Source organism: Papaver somniferum, chromosome 1, assembly GCF_003573695.1.
Source record: "Papaver somniferum cultivar HN1 chromosome 1, ASM357369v1, whole genome shotgun sequence".
Lineage (NCBI taxonomy): Eukaryota > Viridiplantae > Streptophyta > Magnoliopsida > Ranunculales > Papaveraceae > Papaver > Papaver somniferum.
The window spans coordinates 231,079,555-231,098,906 of NC_039358.1; the positions used below are offsets into that span (position 1 = coordinate 231,079,555).

The 19,352-nt window shown below is 34.9% G+C and overlaps 1 protein-coding gene across 1 annotated transcript; it reads left to right on the plus strand.

Moving 5' to 3' along the window:
- The first annotated feature begins 5,548 nt into the window (after positions 1–5,548).
- Positions 5,549–17,906, plus strand: LOC113338398 (two pore calcium channel protein 1B-like). The gene is made up of 26 exons (XM_026583835.1): positions 5,549–5,829; positions 5,913–6,056; positions 8,345–8,458; positions 8,710–8,805; positions 8,941–9,057; positions 9,228–9,290; positions 9,497–9,663; positions 9,846–9,951; positions 10,192–10,269; positions 10,832–10,893; positions 11,013–11,085; positions 11,288–11,353; positions 11,473–11,616; positions 11,843–11,900; positions 12,008–12,115; positions 12,265–12,325; positions 13,118–13,286; positions 13,465–13,529; positions 13,713–13,803; positions 13,928–14,014; positions 14,312–14,359; positions 14,521–14,564; positions 14,669–14,772; positions 15,406–15,475; positions 16,803–16,870; positions 17,441–17,906. The coding sequence occupies exons 1-23, from the start codon at positions 5,680–5,682 to the stop codon at positions 14,763–14,765; spliced, it is 2,208 nt and encodes a 735-aa protein (XP_026439620.1). The 5' UTR covers positions 5,549–5,679; the 3' UTR covers positions 14,766–14,772; positions 15,406–15,475; positions 16,803–16,870; positions 17,441–17,906.
- The last annotated feature ends 1,446 nt before the right edge of the window (positions 17,907–19,352 follow it).

Genomic DNA, 19,352 nt, shown 5'->3' on the forward strand with positions numbered 1-19,352 from the left:
AACGAAGACCATCACAAATTAAGGGGTAGTATCAGAATATTGTTATCTTGTAATGTATAAATGAGTTGCGTCTGGAGTTTTCTAGTTAGAGAACTTGTTAAGTGTGAACGGAGTTTGGTCTTGAGGTAAAAATATTTTGTATTATCTAGAGTATGTAAAGTTTGTATGAGACAAGAAATGACTAATATATGTTCAGCATGAAAAGTTTAAGTAAAATAAGGTTGGTATTTTGAAGAAAAATTTAGAGAGATGTTATTGAAGCCTAAAAATAGGCAATGATGGATACAAATTGTAACTTGAGCAAGAACTTTAAAGAACTAAATCTCGCTTCACCTCCTCTAATCGTCTAGTTTACTAAGAGCTCTATACGAGAAACTTTAATAACTATTGTATATCTCTGAAGTTATCATAAGTGTTTAAAGTTTCTAAAAAATTTCAACAATCTTACATTGCATTTTTCTGGTCCTTCAAGTAAATTTTGCGTTACAACGATAATTTTCCCAATTATTGTAGTTTCAAAAGAAAGAATAAAATACTTTATTTCTCTCTCTCTCGCTCATTTCTTTTTCGGAAAAAAAAAATCTTTAGAGAAAAAGAAGCTTTCATTAACTTCTTGCTCATATTTGTCATTTGTAAAAGATTTTTTTTCCTTTTTAATCTTTTGTTATTAAATAATTGACTAAAACTAGCTTTCTATATATATTGTATTTGATGTCTTTTAGCATATTTCTGCATTGTTTTGGGCGACTTATTTTCGCTATTTGGGAAAAATTTCTCTTTGAAATGAGGGGATTTATTCAAACCTTGATTGCTGGTTCATGGATTGCTATAATCGTTTTAGGGCATCTAGGTTTATTTGGTTTTACAAGATTATGAGCAAAAAAATCCATTTCGGAGCATTTCTTATTGATGAAAAATGACTAATGGTCGCAATTGGTTCTGGATTATACCATGATTCTTCCCCACCACGTACACAAAAATTGGATATCTGGGTTAAACCAGTTTTAGGCTGGAATGGGTCTCATGGGTTACTGGTCCAACCTTCCAGTTTACCCAAGTCACTAGTTTTTTTTTAACATGTTAGTGGGTCACTATGGAATTATATCGTTTTTCCTACTGGTTCACTGGTTTATAGATCCACCCGGCCGGTCTGGTTCCCAAAACACCGCTTTTCAGAAATAATATAAAAACAAAATGATATAAAACCTTATACATATGTTGTACATTAATAAGGTGAATTAACACTGCTTAAATATTTCCTTAATTTGGGTCGTGTGGTAAATTTGGCAGATCATAAGGAAAATTTGAAAGTATTCACAAATTTTGGATCACAATGTCCATTTGGTGGTAATGACAAGTTCCATTTGATGGTAACGATGGAAACACTTACGCACGGATTTTTTTGCCACGTGGCAAATAAGCAAGATTGCGAATAAGAAGTGTACCAAATTTGATACAATAAAAAATATTTTATGCATTCCGAATGGTGCGTCCCAAGTAAATTAGTACGTACCCCCGATTGGCCGTCATGATTTTTTTGGCGATATTGCCAAAATTGGGATTTGTTGGAATATTGTAATTTGTAATGGTTGAGTCCATAGTTTTTTAGTTAGAGAATTTGTTAAGGGCAAATGAAGATCAGCCTCGAGGTAAGAATGCTTTGGAGTTAGCCAGAGTCTATAAAGTTTGTATGAGATAAGAAATGACCTGAAAACCCTGGAATGGTTTAACGCCAGAAATATTTGTTAAGTAAAAAAATTATAGATAAAATAAGTTTGGTCTTATGGAAAAACTCTAGAGAGGCGGTACATATTGTTTATAAATATGCACACGATGTATACACTGTAACCTAAGCAAGAATTAATAACAAAGAGCGAGTTTACTTGGAATACTGTTTTTTCACCTACTAGGAGCTCTGTACAAACAACACTAACAAGATTTTGATTTCATATATCTCCATTAGTATCATCGAGAGTTTCCAAAAATCTAAAATGGTATTAGAGCTTGTTCGATCTATATATGAGGTATGGAGTTTTTCGGTGTAATGACCCGTCTCTCTACCGATATTATTCCCACTTGTCCACTGCGGTTATCCGGCAGTGTGGGGTTTTCAGCGCGCATCACTACGGTCATCCAGCAACAACTTCCCGGGAAATCACCCATCTCTGGATTGAACCCACACAAGCACGCTTAACTGTAGAGTTTTGTGTCGTGAAGCCACTGTGCTGAAAAGGCCTCGATGTTAAGAAAGGACAAATTATTACTTATATTCCATTCGGCCAACCACTGCTGAATATCGGGGTATTTAATACCACCACCTTAAATTGGAGCCGTCCTAGGCTCCAGAATATATACAAGCCCAGATATTCGACGTTCCCTTCCCCTCATGAGACCAGTACCTAACATATCACGTCCAACGTACTCTATCAACCTCGACAGTTGATCCGTTGTCGGCTCTGATACCATTTGTAATGATCCGTCCTTCCACCGATACTATTCCCACTTGTCCACTGCGGTTATCCGGCAGTGTGGGGGTTTTCAGCGGGCATCGCTGCGGTTATCCAGCAACAACTTCCCGGGAGGTCACCCATCCCTGGATTGCTCCCAGCCAAGCACGCTTAACTGCAGAGTTTTGTGTCATGAAGCCAATTGTGCTGAAAAGGCCTCAGTGTTAGGAAAGGACAAATCATTACTTATATTCCATTCGGCCAACCACTGTTGAATATCGGGGTATTACAATACCACCACCTTAAATTGGAGCCATCCTCGGCTCCGAAATATATATAAGCCCAGATTTTCAACGTTCCGTTCCCCTCATGAGACCAGTACCTAACATATCCCGTCCAGCGTACTCTATAAACCTCGACAGTTGATTCGTCATCGGCTCTGATACCATTTGTAATGATCCGTCTCTCCACCGGAACTATCCCCACTTGTCCACTGCGGTTATCCGACAGTGTGGGGTTTTTTAGAGGCCATCGTGGCGGTTATATATCCAACTACAACTTCTCGGGAAGTCACCCATCCATTGATTGCTCCCGTCCAAGCCCGCTTAACTGATAGTTTTGTGCCAACTCTGAAGCCAACTATGCTGAAAAGGCCTTGGTGTTAGCAAAGGAGAAATCATTACTTATATTCCAATCGACAAACCACTGCTGAATATCGAGGTATTACATTCGACAAGAACCAGAATTGATAAATTCAATTATGAAGCTTAAAGAAATAAGAAGATGACAAGAAATGAGAAGATGCATGTTATGTTTCTGAACTATAGTCTAAACTTCAAAGATTTGTCTTGTTGTTTCTCATCCCCAACTAGCAAGATTTCACCAATCCAAGGGTTACCCCAAAAATAAAACAGACATACAAGAAGAGAAAAAGACGAAAACAGATACAAAGACAGAAGATAAAGAATTTGCTACTGAATTTCTCCGAAAATATAAAAGTTAAGAGGAAACATGAAAAAAAAAAGATCGAGTTTGCTCATGGGCATACTAAGTAAAGTTATATAATTTTTGAAGAATGAGAACCTTTCCATGAAGAAAATGAAAACAAAAAAAAAAAAGAAAAGAAGCAAAAAACACTTCCGAATAAGTCATTAGAAAGAATTGAGGGAAGAGAGCAACACATAATGCATCCTCAAATATATCAAAAATCAAAGATCGCAGGAGTGTCATGTTTGTCATGAAAATACTTACTTCTGCTCGTGGCAAGACGAAAAGGATTTTGTTATATAGGCGGAAGCCGCGAAACCTATGAACCAACTAATTGGTTAAATGTCGTAAAACTCCCAACGTGAAGAGTCGTGAGAGGAACCTCTGAGCCTACTAGAAGGTGAAGTTTCGTAAAATCCTGACGTTTAAATAAATGACTAAAGGCGGAGCGTTTGAATCTATGACGATCAATCTTCATACAGGCTAGGGGAATCTATTAAGCTAGCACACTATTAAGTTAGGTAGAACTAAAAAAAAAAAACTTAAAAAGAGATGCAGACCACTACGAGACTATGTGGAGAAGATATGCATGAAATCAAGTCGGACACAGAGAACCTAAGACATGACATAGGAACGAAGACCATCACAAATTAAGGGAGAGTATTAAAATATTGTAATCTTGTAATGTCTAAATTAGTTGAGGCTAGCTAGAGTTGTCTAGTTAGAGAACTTGTTAAGTGTTAACGAAGTTTGGTTTTGAGGGAAGAAGATTACATTTCATTTTTCAAATCATTCTGATAAATTCTGCGTTGCAATGATAGTTTTCTTAATTATTTTCGAAAGGATGAATAAGATATTTTATTTTTTCTCTCTCTCATTTCTTTTTTTCTTAAAAAAAGAACAACTAGCTTTCATTAATGTCTTGCTCATATTTGATTATTTTTGGACCGGATCATCTGGAAAGATTTTTTTTTCCTTTTAAGCTTTCGTTATTAAATAATTGACTAAAACTAGCTTTCTATTGTATTTGATGTCTTTCAACATATTTCTACACCGGTTTGGACGACTTATTTTCGCTATTTTGGGTAAATTATTTTGAATTGAGGGTGAGTTATTAAAATTTGATTGCTGGTTCATGGCTTGCTATAATCGTTTCAACAACATCGACTATTCAACACGATATTGTTTTGAATGAATTTAGGGCATCTAAATTCATTTGGATCTGCAAAGTTATGGACAAAATAAATCTTTTTAGGAGCATCTCTTATCGAAGAAGAAAGCATAATGGTCGGAATTGATTCTAAACTATACAACATACACAAAAATTGGATGCGGTTTCTTTCTCTTCCCGATTACTTGCAATTGATGTCTTTATTTTTGGAGTTTAATCATTTTGTATTTTAATGTTTTTGTAGGCAAATATATACATAATCAGTATTTCGATTGAATAACTTGAAATATGTTGACCGATCAAAAATAAAGTAAAATAAAAATAAAAAGAATAAATAAAAAGAAATACTTTGATCAGTTATATTGTACTAGTTTTCGCCTCACGAGCTAGATTTTCCTATACTTTATTGAATCATGTGGTCGAAGTTTTTCGGTTATGCAAATTTCGCGCTACAAGTTGCAATTATAAATTTTAGATGGCGGCGGCCATGTTGATAATGATTCACACCCGAAATATTTTGGTCATGCTGCAGATATAATACGTTAGTAGTCTACGGTGATTTACACTGATAATAGTTAATCGTCTTCGCATTATCATCCATCATACATACGCCACAAAAACTTGTCTGATCTTGTGACCATATTTGATGCATCTCCCCGGCGGACACACGTGAATTTGGAACACAAGACAGCACGAACAGTTTCATTTCATTGCATGGAAAATAGAAGCTTGGTGGTATATATGGATTATTAATTACCACTTGCTTGATTTGGTTCAACGACTCTTGTCTTGTTATTATTATTTATTGTAAACATATTCTCTCACGTTGGAATTAGCTAAGTAGGAGATGGGAAGTAGTTCTTTCACTTTTCTGAATACAGCTAAACCATTGGGAACCAAAATGTAGTAGTTGCAGCATGGTGGCCGGGACATTCAAGTAAATCGCAAAGTGGTTCAAGTCGTACCAAGGTTTTCGTTATAAGTAGTCGAGAATTTTAGAGACTAGACACTAGAGTACGTAGTAGTTAGGTTTCATCTGTCTCTAGTGCAAACAAATTAAGTCATTAGATAATTATGGACAAACCATTATTGATTGATGTTCAAGGAGAAGGAGATGGATCAACTAGTAATGGCAGAAGGAATTCAATACCATTTCGGAGAAGAAGATTTAATGCCATTTCTCATGGAAGTTCTTACGAGAGAGCTGTTGCTCTTGTGGTTCTGGTAAACTTTTTTTCTTAGTTTCAACAAATTTATGATTTTTCTGAAAAGGCAATAAATTATTTTCAACATGTATGTTGTTCTAGGCAGAAGATGGAATTGGATTACCTGAGCAAGTTCTTGAGAGCGAAGATTATGGAAAAGCCGCCAAAATCTACTTCATCTTCATTTGGTTTAATCCATTATGGTTCCTCAATTTGTTTTCCCTGTTACTACTCAATTTTCTTGAGGTAAGTTACGTTCATATCCGTTCCTATTTACTATGTGTATCCGTCGACTATACTGTAGAAATACAAAACCGAGATTGCATATCCAAATTTTACTTTATGGATCATGTACAAAAATTTGGCCAGGTACTCTAAGATGTAGTGATCCATCTATGCACGGTGAAACGTGTACAGTAAATTAAAATCATGTGTCAGGATCCACGACGAATCAACAAAATTGCTACACGGGTTACCAAATTACACAAAAAATTACTGATCCAGTGTTATATTCCCCCCAAAAAGGGAAAGTATCACTCTTTCAAACTTTTTTTTCTTTCAAAAATGACGGGCCTTTGAAATAAGGCCAATTCTAAATGGATATATCATTGGCTGCCGATAGTAAAAAGAAGAACGATTTTTTGGGGATCATGGTTTTTTTGGGGGACCATGGTTTTATTTTGGGTAAAGACATTAGAAGTAAATCTAGGTCACCCCTTATCTAGATATTTATATTAATACCTAAATTACCCTTCTTGTTAATTTTGGGTGATGATTAGTTAGTGTTAATAGTAGTTAGTGTAATGATTAGTGAGATGATTAAGTTAAAGATAATTAGTGAGATTAAAAAATCAGATGTTTTTTTTTTTAAAGAAGTAGAATTATTGAGAGAGTAAAGTTAGAGAAGATGAAGAAGGAAAACATGAAAAACAATGGATTTTACCAACCACAACCGGAGGAAGGGTATTTGGGTACCCAGGTATGCTTCAAACTTAGATAATGTTGGTTGAATTGCTCCAAACTTTCAAAAAAAATGAAATTTTTTATGTAGATTTGGGCCAGTTCGGTTACCATATGTCAAAAACATGTAACCGAGCACACCTGAAAGTGTAGTTCGGTTACGTTTTCCAAACACGCAGGTTACCGAACTCGCTCTTTAATGGAGATTTTGGTCGTACAGTGTAATGTTCGGTTTCCTAGGATAAAATGGTAGGTAACCGAACTTTGAACTTATCAATTTATTTGGGTACATCTTGTGTGTTCAGTTAGTTCGCAAACTTCAACGCAACCAAGTTCCCAATCGAACTGCAGGTTAAAAGTAACCTAGTGTTAGAAGTTCGGTTGGTTCGCAAACTTCAACATATTTTGCAAATCAACCGAACTGGGCTTATATATGCATATATGCAATTAGGAAAACGTTCGGTTACTACAAAATTTATTTCTTGGCGAATTAGGTAGAGTTCGGTTACGAATTTTCAATGGTAGAGTTCGGTTACAAAGAAAACTTAACATTTTTGCGAACGAACCAAACTTGTGGACTTCTCATTATTTTCGTAAACTAAAGTTCGGTGATATCCTTATTTTGCGAAGGAACCGAACTTATGGACTTGTGTTGTTCTAATACAAGGAGTTCGGTTAAAAGTATTTTTTTTTGCGAATCAACCGAACTCTGAGTTCGGTTAAGAAAAAATTAATTCATGATAACCGAACTTTTCTCTGAAAAAAAACCCTCCATTAAACCTCTCTACAACTTCCATTTTCAACTCATTTTAATGATTACTTCTCATTTATTCAACCAAAAACGAATGACAAGTAATGGGTTTGTGAGAATATATTTGTTAATGTTTTAAATTAAGCTATATATATATATATATATAGTTTAATTTAATCGGTGGTTGGTGGTGGTGGTAATCGGTGGTTGGTGGTGGTGGTAATCGGTGGTGGTGGACGGTGGTGGTGGTGTAATAGGTGGTTGGTGGTGGTAATAATCGGAGGTGGTGGTGGGAGGAGATGGTGGTTATATATATAGGTGGTTATTGGACTGGTTTTAAATTAAATTAGGTTAAGGATAGGTTAATCATTTCAATGGTTTAGGACACCCCTTATAACTATAGGGAAGAAGGTGACCTAATAAAACTATGATCCCCTCAAAAAGACAACGGTCCCCAAAAAAATCGTTCAAAAAGAATACCCATTACCCATTAACATAAATTGCCCCGACTAGGCTCCTGGTTAACCAACCATGCTTTCCGTGATCTTCCTTTTACGGTGTTTTGGATGGTGTTGCTACTGAGAGAGAAGATGGCGGCGCCGATGATAGAGATAGATAGAGAGAGTACCCTGATGAAGTTAGGAAATTTCATAAAACAAAATTTTAGCCTTGTGAAATCTAACTGTTTGTGGAAATGTCTGACAGAAAATACCACCATTAACTGCAGGTGGTTCACTTGTACACTAGTAGAAAGAAGAGAGAAGTTTTATGGGTTTAATTTTGCTCTGTTTGGATTATTAATGCCTTTGCTTAACTTTTGCAGAAGCCCTTATGGTGTGAACAATACAATTCTACACACTCATGTAATGACGACAGAGATTACTTCTTTCTTGGCCAGTTGCCGTACCTATCTGTTCCTCAGTCTCTCATTTACGAGGTCAGCAGAATTCTAATGTAATATGACATAATGTATTGCTCTCTTTCGTAAAGAGTTTCTAGATTTGCCAGTGACAAGTTTGCCAATCATTTTAGTTTCTTATTGATTTTCATATGTACTTGATAATATTACATGTGGAGTATAATAGATTGGGCCGCTCTTCTCATTTCCTTTTGGTTTTGAGAGAGTTGGAGATGCTTATAAATTTGACATTGCCTAATTTGAGATTATACATTGAACTGGCTTTGCAGGGCATAACTCTTGTCATACTCACTCTGCACACGTTCTTCCCGTTGGCGTATGAAGGACGCCATTATTTTTGGAAGGACCATGTGTACAAATGGAAGGTGTGATTGAGGTTTACGTAATTTGTTAATGGTCTGTTGGAACATTTAACAGCTTTGACTTTTATACATGAATATCACATCGTTACCTTTCACATCTGTTTATTCTGATATGCATTTGTTTTTTGGCTTGTGCAGGTCGTCTTCCTGTTAATTTTAGCGGCTGATGTAGTGGTTTATGCCCTTCTCCCTGTTAATTCTATACCACTAAGGGTTGCACCATATATCCGTGTCGTCTTTGTTATCTTAAACTTAGGTATTATATCAGTTTCACTCCAATCTTTATTTTGCCAAATAATTGTTGTACGAACAGAGTTTAGAATTTAGCTTTATGGGCCATGTTTAATTTACATGAGTTGTGAATGTTTATTATTCGCCACAACTGGCTTTAGCAAATGGATGAATCTGATTTTAATTCGGATTCTAGGGATTTACGAGAATGTTTCGTTCTTGTGGGGGGAATGTTGGTCACATACCTCAATATCTTGGTAAGATTTTGATTTCTTGCCTTGTGAAGTCATAATTTTTCACCTTTTACATTAGTTGCAAACCTTCTCTAATTTTCTAATATAGATTCTTTTGTAGAGAATATAGTTCTAATCTCCATTTTTGGTTCATAACTTCCTGTTAGATATATCTCTAAACATTTGAAAATTATGTTTATAACACTCTCTTAGTATGTTTGGACATATAGGCTCTTGCACTCTTGTTTTTGGCGTTCTCCAGTTGGGCAGGGTATATCATATTTCAAGGCACACAACAAGGGAGGACTACATTTTATTCTTTCGGTGTCACAATGTATCAAATGTTTCTTCTATTTAACAGATCAAACGACCCTGATGTTTGGATACCTGCATACAAGTAAGTGATGCTGGCCAAGGCTATTTTCCATGTTGGATAATTGCAACTAGTATAGCACTATAGCTAAACAGTTGCCTTATTTTCCACATCTCTGTCACCTACTTCTGATTTTGTGTCATTTATATTTAAGTTAAGTGGTACTGCCCATAAACCTTGTTTCTAATGCTGTATTTTTTTGTCAGGGAATCACGTTGGTATTCTCTGTTTTTTATTCTTTACATCCTACTGGGAGTTTTCTTTCTCTCAAATCTGATACTTGCTGTTGTATACGATAGGTTCAAAGCTCAGGTACGTACTGTGCTTACATTATAATAGTGTTTAGTCATAGACAATTTGTAGCTATGAATAGAAATGCCAAACTGCAAACTGTATTCTCCTCTAGTTCTCTGTAATATTTTTCTCTGCACATTGTCTCTAATAGTGTATTTGAGTCTTTTAATTGGCTTGACCTGATCCAATCGTAAATATTACCATCCAAAGCAATTTGCAAATCATCAATCTGGTTTTGATGCTTACTATTCCTTGCAGCTTGCTGGACAAGTTGCTAAGAAAGATAAATTAAGGACAAGGATATTGACGAAAGCCTTCAATCTTATTGATACAGATGTAAGCCATCTCTACACCTTTGCATCATTTATGACACATTTCACGTTCGGCTTCAGCAATAATTATGTATAGCGGAACATTTTATTTTATTTTAATCGGCAAAGTATAGCTGAACATTCTCAGGTATGTACCTTATACGGTCTAAGTGTAAGTAAATATGATCTAGTCATTGTGAAATTTGATGAGCTTAGAGACTATTTCGTAGGAACCATGCCAAAAATGATGTCTGAACTCTTAATAAGCTAACGTTCATTTACATTTAAAGTATTATTTCTTCAAGCTAAATCTCATATTGACGATGCTGTTAACTGATCAAAACATTGGTGATTAACGTACTCCAAACATTGGTCACCATAGAAACCAAAAGCATGGCCTTGATACATTCTGAGACAATACAGAGCATGGCCTTGATACATTCTGAGACAATACAAAGTCATGACCCGTATTTTACCTGCTATTGTGAAGTTTCCTGTCATTTTTTTTACTTTTGAGATGGACATACTGCAGTTTATAATTTTCATTTGAACTTTTACAAGTACCCATGTTTTTAACGCATGAGCAGATGGAAAGCATGATTACCAAGGGCCAGCTCTATAGGTTGATCGAGGAATTGAATAAATTCAGGTAACTCTTAATATGCACATATCTATATATAAGCAGGCACAATAATTGCCAGTATTCAGAGTTGCAGTATGTTTTACATTTACGGACTTCTGTTCTTACATATTAATAAATATTTTTAGGTCTTTGCCGAAAATTGAAAATGAGGAAGTTGATCATATTTTCAAGGAACTAGATGATAGTCAAGACTTCAAGGTATTAATTTTAAATTTCTTAATTTTCCATTTTGCTTATAGGATAAAATGGTGAAGTGCTTTCTTAGCAGAATAAACATGATCATGTTGCAGTTGTACCTTGTTCCAAGAACTCTAGAAGGATTAACACAGCCATCCTTTCTTGAGGATATGTATGTGCAATTTGTCTCTAGTAAATAAACTAACGAAGTCTGTACTTGTAGATTAATTTGGAGGAATTTTGGAAGCTCTCCAATGCAATTGCGTTTAAATTCAAAAAGGCCGAAGTTGTAAGTACATTTTTCCATCTTTGCGGGTAGCCAGCTCTTTCAGATGTTGGCTAGACTTCGTTGCCAGTAAATTGTGGAAACTGCAATTTTGAAGAATATTAATTTTACATCTTTCGCAGCCATCTTGGTTTGATTACTATCCAAACTTCTACAATTCTCATCTCAGTAAAAAACTGAAAGGTTTCGTGAGGAGCTCCAAATTTGGATATATTGTGTTTTTCTTTCTGCTGCTGAATGTGGTTGCTGTAATTATTGAAACAACGGTATGACTGAAATTCTGAGAGTTCTTATTCCTGAATTTTATTTATCATGATTCGTCTAAGGGGCAATTTAAGAGGGATTCAAATGCTCCTACAGTTCTAGTTATTTCCATTCTGTGTAATTGATCTCTAACAAACAGATAAGTTACGGTTGTAAGATATACAATCACGAAATATCGACGTGATATAGATTTATGTATATTTATACTTTGCTGCTTTCGGGTTACAGCTTGATTTACACAACAGAAGTGTTCAGAGGTTTTGGCAGGAGGTTGAGTATATATTCGGTAAGCCTGGATTTGCTCTCTGAACTAAATTTGTGTATGGTTTGTGTATTGTGAGGATCTTCTGTCTTTAAATATATATTTTTAGTCACATCTGCCCTGTTTTGCAGGGTTGATCTATCTCCTGGAAATGGCTTTAAAAATATTCTCATATGGTTTTGAAAATTACTGGAGCAAAGGGCGAAATCGTTTTGCTTTTGTTATCACATGGATAATGGGTAAGTTTAAAGGCTAGCACAGTGGTTAATGTTAACGAAGTAGCTCACTCTTGTTTTGAGATCTATTTGGAAGTTCTTTTTTGTTGATATACTGCTATATGATGGATCAATCAAGTTACTGATGAGGATACACTTAACCATGATTGTAGTTATTGGTGGATTCACAGCTTTAACCTTCCCTGACGCTACTTTCCTTTCAAACGGTGAATGGTACGATTTGAATTTTTTTGACCTCTCTTACGGTTCTTTTTTGATTCTATTTTGTGTTACATGATAATAATGCCCATGGCGACTCTTCACTGATTACAAACATATGACATATTCTCCACTTTTCTTGGACAGATTATTTCTCTTTTATATTCTAGATTATTCAGGTATGATACTTCTTTAAGATGCATAAAATACTTTCCCGTAACCTCAGCATTTAGACTTTTTTTTTAAAAAAAGGATCATCTTAGACACAAGTTAAGACTGTGTGTTTAATTGCTTAATAGCTCAGTCCTATCATAATATTTTTCCAGATTAGAGAGTAAATTTAAGTAGGAAAAAATGTAGCTGATAGCCGTGCATTCAAAGAACAGTAAGTCAGAAGCTTTCTGTTGTTTCTCAGATTAGAGAGTAAATTTAAGTAGGAAAAAATGTAGCTGATAGCCGTGCATTCAAAGAACAGTAAGTCAGAAGCTTTCTGTTGTTTCTCTGATTACATGACAGCTCTATATTACTGAGACCTAAGACAATTAAAAGGAAGTTTTCCGAGGTTTTGCTGTGCTTGAGTGGTAGGCCGGGAAGAACTCAGCAAATATACTTGATATAGTTGGACTTGGAGGTTCCTCAAAAGTATCTCGAGTTCCATACTGAACCGAATGACATACCTATAGAACCTGGCTGATTCTATTTTCTTCTGATGTTTAAATGAGGTAGTAAGGACTGAGAGTGTAGCTTTCTTGCTTCAACACACATGACATGTGTCATTTATCCATTTATTTTACTTCTGTTTTAAAGGATTAGGTACCTTCTGCTTGCAAGATTGTTGCTGTTAGTGAGGCTTTTGATGCTGGTTCCAAATTACAGAAATTTCATTTCAACATTCTTCACCCTTATTCCTGCTTTGATGCCATATCTGGGGACGGTCTTTTGCATCTCAAGCATATACTGCACTCTCGGTATGCAGGTATAATGGGTCTTCTTGATATGTAATCTTATCCTTCATTAATTGGGAAGTGTGGATAAAATTGGGTTTCAGTGGAACACCTCATTGTATAATTTTAAACAAAGAAACATGGATTCAACTGTAGTTACTGTACTATTATTGAGCGGGCTTTTTCACTTAATGTGGTTTCTCATTGTAGGTCTTTGGGGGGATTGTCAACTCTGGCAATCCTAAGTTGCAATCATTGGAATTTTACTGTAACGAGTATCCTTTTCTTTTAGAGGCTATCCTGTGTACATTCAGTACTCATCAGCCGCATATGTCTTTTGGGTCTGATGTTCTTTCTTCTTTTTTTGTTGAATTCAGTATCTGATACAGTGCATTACATATATATTCTAAGCTTAAAGAACAATCGTCCCCTTCAACTAATTTCCTTGACAAGATCAGCTATCTTCTCTTCAATTTCAATGATTACCCTAATGGAATGGTGACACTTTTCAACTTGCTTGTCATGGGATTCTGGGAGGTGTTGATGCAGGTAATTTTATCTTTTTAATATGCTATTGCTGTCAGTACGTGTGTTATAATAAATGTCAACGAAAAAGGGGAACTGGGTGTAAACACTGGAAGGACCTTACTTATTACTTTATGTCCTATTCCAGGGATACAAGGAACTGACAGGAACATCATGGTCACTTGTATACTTTATCAGCTTTTACGTAATAACTGTGTTGCTTCTTTTGAATTTGGTGAGTTTGGATTTCATTCTTCTTTCGTTTGAGTCAGATATAGGAAGCCAAATCTTACTAATCTACATGCAAGGAAAAGATAAACTGATACAAATACATGGATATTTTGTTGCTTGAAGAATGCACGTAGAAATTCGATCTCAAATGTTTCACAGTTCTATCTTTGACAAGGAAAAATTATCTATGATGATCCAACCTTTAGCTTTAGTAACATCATATTTTCTTCTAATTCTTGAGCATCAAAAACATTAACCCAAAAACTAATTTAAGAGAAACTTGATTTCATTTTCTTTACAGGTTGTGGCATTCGTTTTGGAGGTCTTCTTCTCCGAAATAGGGAATAAGGTTCGCAACCTAGCTCCCTATTATCGTCATCCTATATATATACTCCTATTTATTTATGAACTGGAAACAGTACAAAAAGCAACAGCAAGCAATCACGGTTGTATTATATCATGACAGTTCACATCTACTAATCCATAATGCACATTTATATCGTAATCCAGGAATTCCAGTATTCAGATGATAGTTCCAGAGGCAGTTCTCGAAAGTATGCTCTCTCTCTCTCTCTCTCTCTCTCACACACACACACACACACAGACTGTCACTATATCCTTTGTATCAATGATCCTAATGAATTTCCATATAATGCAGAATGCAAACAAGGAAAGCGAAAGTAGATGCACTTCTTCATCGCATTTTAGAACCACAGATTAAGTCTCCAGAATTCTGTTTGGACGATTGTGTTTAGGTTTCAGGTGTTACACATTTTTCTTCATCAACTTTACCAGCATTGTGTTCAGCTTAAAATAGATAATCTTTTTTGAACTCGATCAATGCTAGCATTAATGTTATCTACAAGAGCAATGTCACCCTCTCCCCGCAATTTTTTTATGGCTGCTAATAGGGGATACCTATTTTCTTAGGGGTACACCACTCCAAAGAGGAAGGATGTTTTTCTCTTATAATGGAAATTTGTTACACCCCGGTAAATTGGTACCCCCTATTAGTATTTTTTCCTTTGGTGGGCTTTTTTTTTTAACTCCCCCAGCCTGAAGTTTGACGGCAGGAACCGGTTTCCGGATTCGGTCGTTGACACTACCCAAATTTGCGCCCCTCGTAAAGGAATAAGTCGGCCAATATCTCTAGGAATTACTGGTTAATCCTAGAATGAGAGACCCGTCTAATGACTAGTCCAGTCATAAAATGTTTTTAATCGCTGGTCCAAAAACATGTTTTTGGACCAGAAATTTTATCTCCTAGTCCATCCCACGTGTGAGTAAAATAATGCCTAGTTTTTATATTCCGAAAATAACCTTTTCTGCAATGAACATACAAGAATAGAGGATAAGAAAGTGTTTTCGTTCTTCTTTTCCTTTTTTTTTCAACAGCTCGGATCCAGTTTTCTCTCTGCTTCAGTTGGTTTTCTTCAATTTTAGATTTTCGATCTTAAATCCACAGGTAATTTCTATAAACCTCTTCTCCATTCCTTAATATTTGTTATGCTTTTTGAATTTATGTTTGTTTTTTCAAATGAAATCATGATGAGCAGCTCGATTTCATGATTTGGTTGTTTTTTTCATTGTTTTCTTTCTAGATCTAGTAATTGTTATCATTTTTCTATGATGTACACTGTTCAATTGCATGATTTAATCCCATTTTTATTCGTATTTAATATTTTTATGTTGATTTTTGAGTATGATTTTGAACTCGTGCTACTCTGTTGATTAGATCATCTTATTCTTTTGTTAACATATCATTTTGATTATATGTATGATTTTCGTTCTTTCTAGATTTACAGAAAATCACAATTTCAAATATTTTTCTAGATTTTATGATCCGTACATATAAATATGTACTGTCTTTAGTATGGTTTTTTGTGAAATTTGAAAAAAATATGGGGATTTGTGTTTGGTGGATGGGAAATTTAGGAATTTGTTTGTTTTTTGAAATTATTAAATTTAGAGAGAAATTTGTAAGAAAATTGAGACTAATGGTATGTGATTGAGATTTGTGCAGTTTGGTTAAATGTGTGTTTTTTTGTTAATTGGAAATTTGGGGTTTTGAGAACTAGTTAGTTATCACTGCTTCTGAGAAAGCATCCATAGGAAGCATGATAGTTCAGTAGCGTTCTGAGTATACATATGAAAGAATATCATTTAGATCTTGTACTTATCTGTAGCGATTTTGCGGTACATATTTGTATGCAATGATTTCACAGTACACATATGCATGTAGTGATTTCATAGTACATGTTTGTCTATAGTGTTTCACAATACATATTTGCTTGTACTGGGGGGAGCTCTTTTATTACATTGACAAATACTTCAAAGTTAGTTATTATAGCCCAGCTAATAGCTATTAGACATGTTCGTACTACATATTGATATGTATTTTAGGTAGGATCATATAATACAAGGGTTTTTAAACAGTACATATCAACCATGAACTAGGCTTTTTAGCACTACATATTAATATGTACCGTAGGATATTTCTGCAATACATATTTCCATGTACTAATTTTCGCAATACATATTTCTATGGGCTGATTTCGCAGTACATTTTTTCCTCCCAGTAAGGTTAGTTGGTGTTCTTTTTCTTATGATTAGAGCTCACATATTCATGCCACCTATGCCTAATGAAATTTTGTTTATCAGGTGTTATGAGAGCATCCTTTTGAAGTTAATGTCTACGAGATTATACAAATTATGTCCAAAATTGTTGGTTGAGTTCTTAAAGGATGTTGTTTTCTTTTTTCTATAACTGATTAATGTATTATTACTTGCAGGCTATTACTAAACCAGTTACAGATGAATGTGCTTTCATCGAAGAAAATGCGGGATTCATTTTCGGCAAGTAAGCCTCACACCATTCTCTGGACATAGCTATAACTATGTCATATTGTTGTGCATATACAAGAATAAACTAGGCTTTTACCCAGTAAATAATTAAGACCTGTTAACGGGGGTCGAGGGGGCAGCGCCCCCTCGTAAGCAAGAAATTTAGTTAACTGAATAGTATCTTTCAAGATCCTACTGGTTACTCATTTACTGGTATTATTTGTATAACGAAAATAAAATTAAACTAGTTTTCTTCTACTCTGATATTTGCTAGCTTTTTTCTCACTACGTATCGATATGGATTGTTGGCTCTTGAGTTTAAACCAAAGCTCCTTATTTTCATTGTCTCACTTGATAGTGAAAAACTCAATGTCTAATCATGTACATGTGAGAGGCCATCTTTCTGAGTCTTTTTTTAATATTACATAGGCAAGATAAAAAAAAAAAAAGCATATGATCATATTTGGGAGGACAGTCAAAAACTTTCTGGAAAGGTATTATTAGATGTGTCACATGGTTTTAGTTTGATTGAGGTTACATTTGGGTGGACCGTTTATTTTCTAACCATTTGTGGCTTCTTTTGCAGTCTTACTTCCCTGAATTTGTTGACGTGGATGAGAATCAAATAGAGCAATGGAACCATAGAACCCCTCCCCTCAAGATTTTGGAGTCACCTCGAATGGACGGAGAAGCACAAGAACTTTGTCTATGAGAATCGTCATTTATCCCCGGAAATGCCTAATTAGTTGCAGTTGGAAGAAGAACAAATTAACCATACATCCATCATAGCTAGCTGACTACCTCACATCCTCCCAAACCATACCTTTGTCTATGGTGGAAGACTAGCAGTTGAGGTTAGCAGACTTGCAAGCATTAATGTTGAGAGACAGACTGGAGGAATTATCTCATCAAATTAAAAGGATCTGATACTCGGTATATATCGATATGTATAATATGGTTTAACTCAGTACATGTGGATATGTATTGGGTTTTAACTCACTACATGTCGATATTTACTAAACTTGGCTAAATTATATAGTTTTTGGCAGAAATTTCTTTTGGCTCTAGGTTACTACAAGAAGATATGTACTGTCATTATTTAAGGCTTCATACTTTTTTCTTAGTCTCTTGTATTAAGTTCATATGACTAGTATGTTGTACTATAAGAAGTAATGAAACACATTCAATTTTTGTTTTGCGAACTCTTCATGTACTAATATAATTCTGAGTTTCAGTCCTGGTTTTCTTATCCTGTTAAGTTTTACAGTGCATGCATATATGTACTGCCTGTACTGAAGGCTTCATACTTTCATTTTTCCAAGTATTCATACTGATTAGTTTGTTGCAAAACTATAAATATAAACTAACAATATTAGACAACGATACAACACTGCAAATAAAAAAAATGGAATGAAGACATATTGCACTTTATTTGTGATGGGCATTCAAGCACCAAGCTGTTCTTATTACACAACAAAATAATGGGAATTCAAGCACCAAGTTGTTCTTATTACACAACAAAATACGGGTAGTACATATCAATATCTATAAGGTATTCACAACCATGGAATCCCCATTCCCGTCTGTAACAGTACTAGTCTTTGGAGGTGAAATCAATACACAATCATTAAAGATATATCCATTTAATGTATACCAATACAAAAAATAAATTACTAGCCAAGGAACTACCTTTTCCATAAGTATATATCCACCTCTCTACCTTTTCCATATGTAAAAGAAATGTATATCAATACAGAAAAGAAATTACTAGTAATTTTCATAAATAGCTATCTAGTGAATACACAGTCATTAAAGATATATCCACCTCTTTTCCTTTTCCATATGAAATTACTAGACAAGGAGCTGCCTTTTTCTATAAGTACATGTTAATCTATTGTTGGATCATAATGTGAAGCACAACGCAGAAGTTTTTCACTCAGTACATGTCCATATCTACTGTTAGATAATAGTCTGATATACAACTCAAAATTTTCACTCAGGTTTGAAAAGTATACAGACTAAACAGATTAATCCAAACTCATCATACAAATAAAATCCCAGAACCATGGCATTTCTACTGATACAATTGGAGATATGATCGATGTAAGTCGATGATTCTTCCAGCAACCTATGAAAGAGAGATCAAAGTTTATGACGACTAATGTTCGAGCATCGGTTCGTTTCGGAACTAGTTTCAATCAAAATCAAGATAGTGTGTTTTGGATATCAATATGTACTAGGGGTTTACCTAGTACATAACAAGCATAAAAAGGTTTACCCAGTACATATTTATTGCACTGGTCATATATATCCAGTAATACATGTTGATATGTACTAATTCAAGAACAAAGTACATCAACAGTACATATATCAACAATAAACTAGAGTTTTTAGCAGTACATCCTAAATTTTGATGTAGGATCATACAAAAAATATATGCATTACATATGAATATGTATTGTAAGATTATACGTAAACATGCAGTAGAAGGGTTTGAG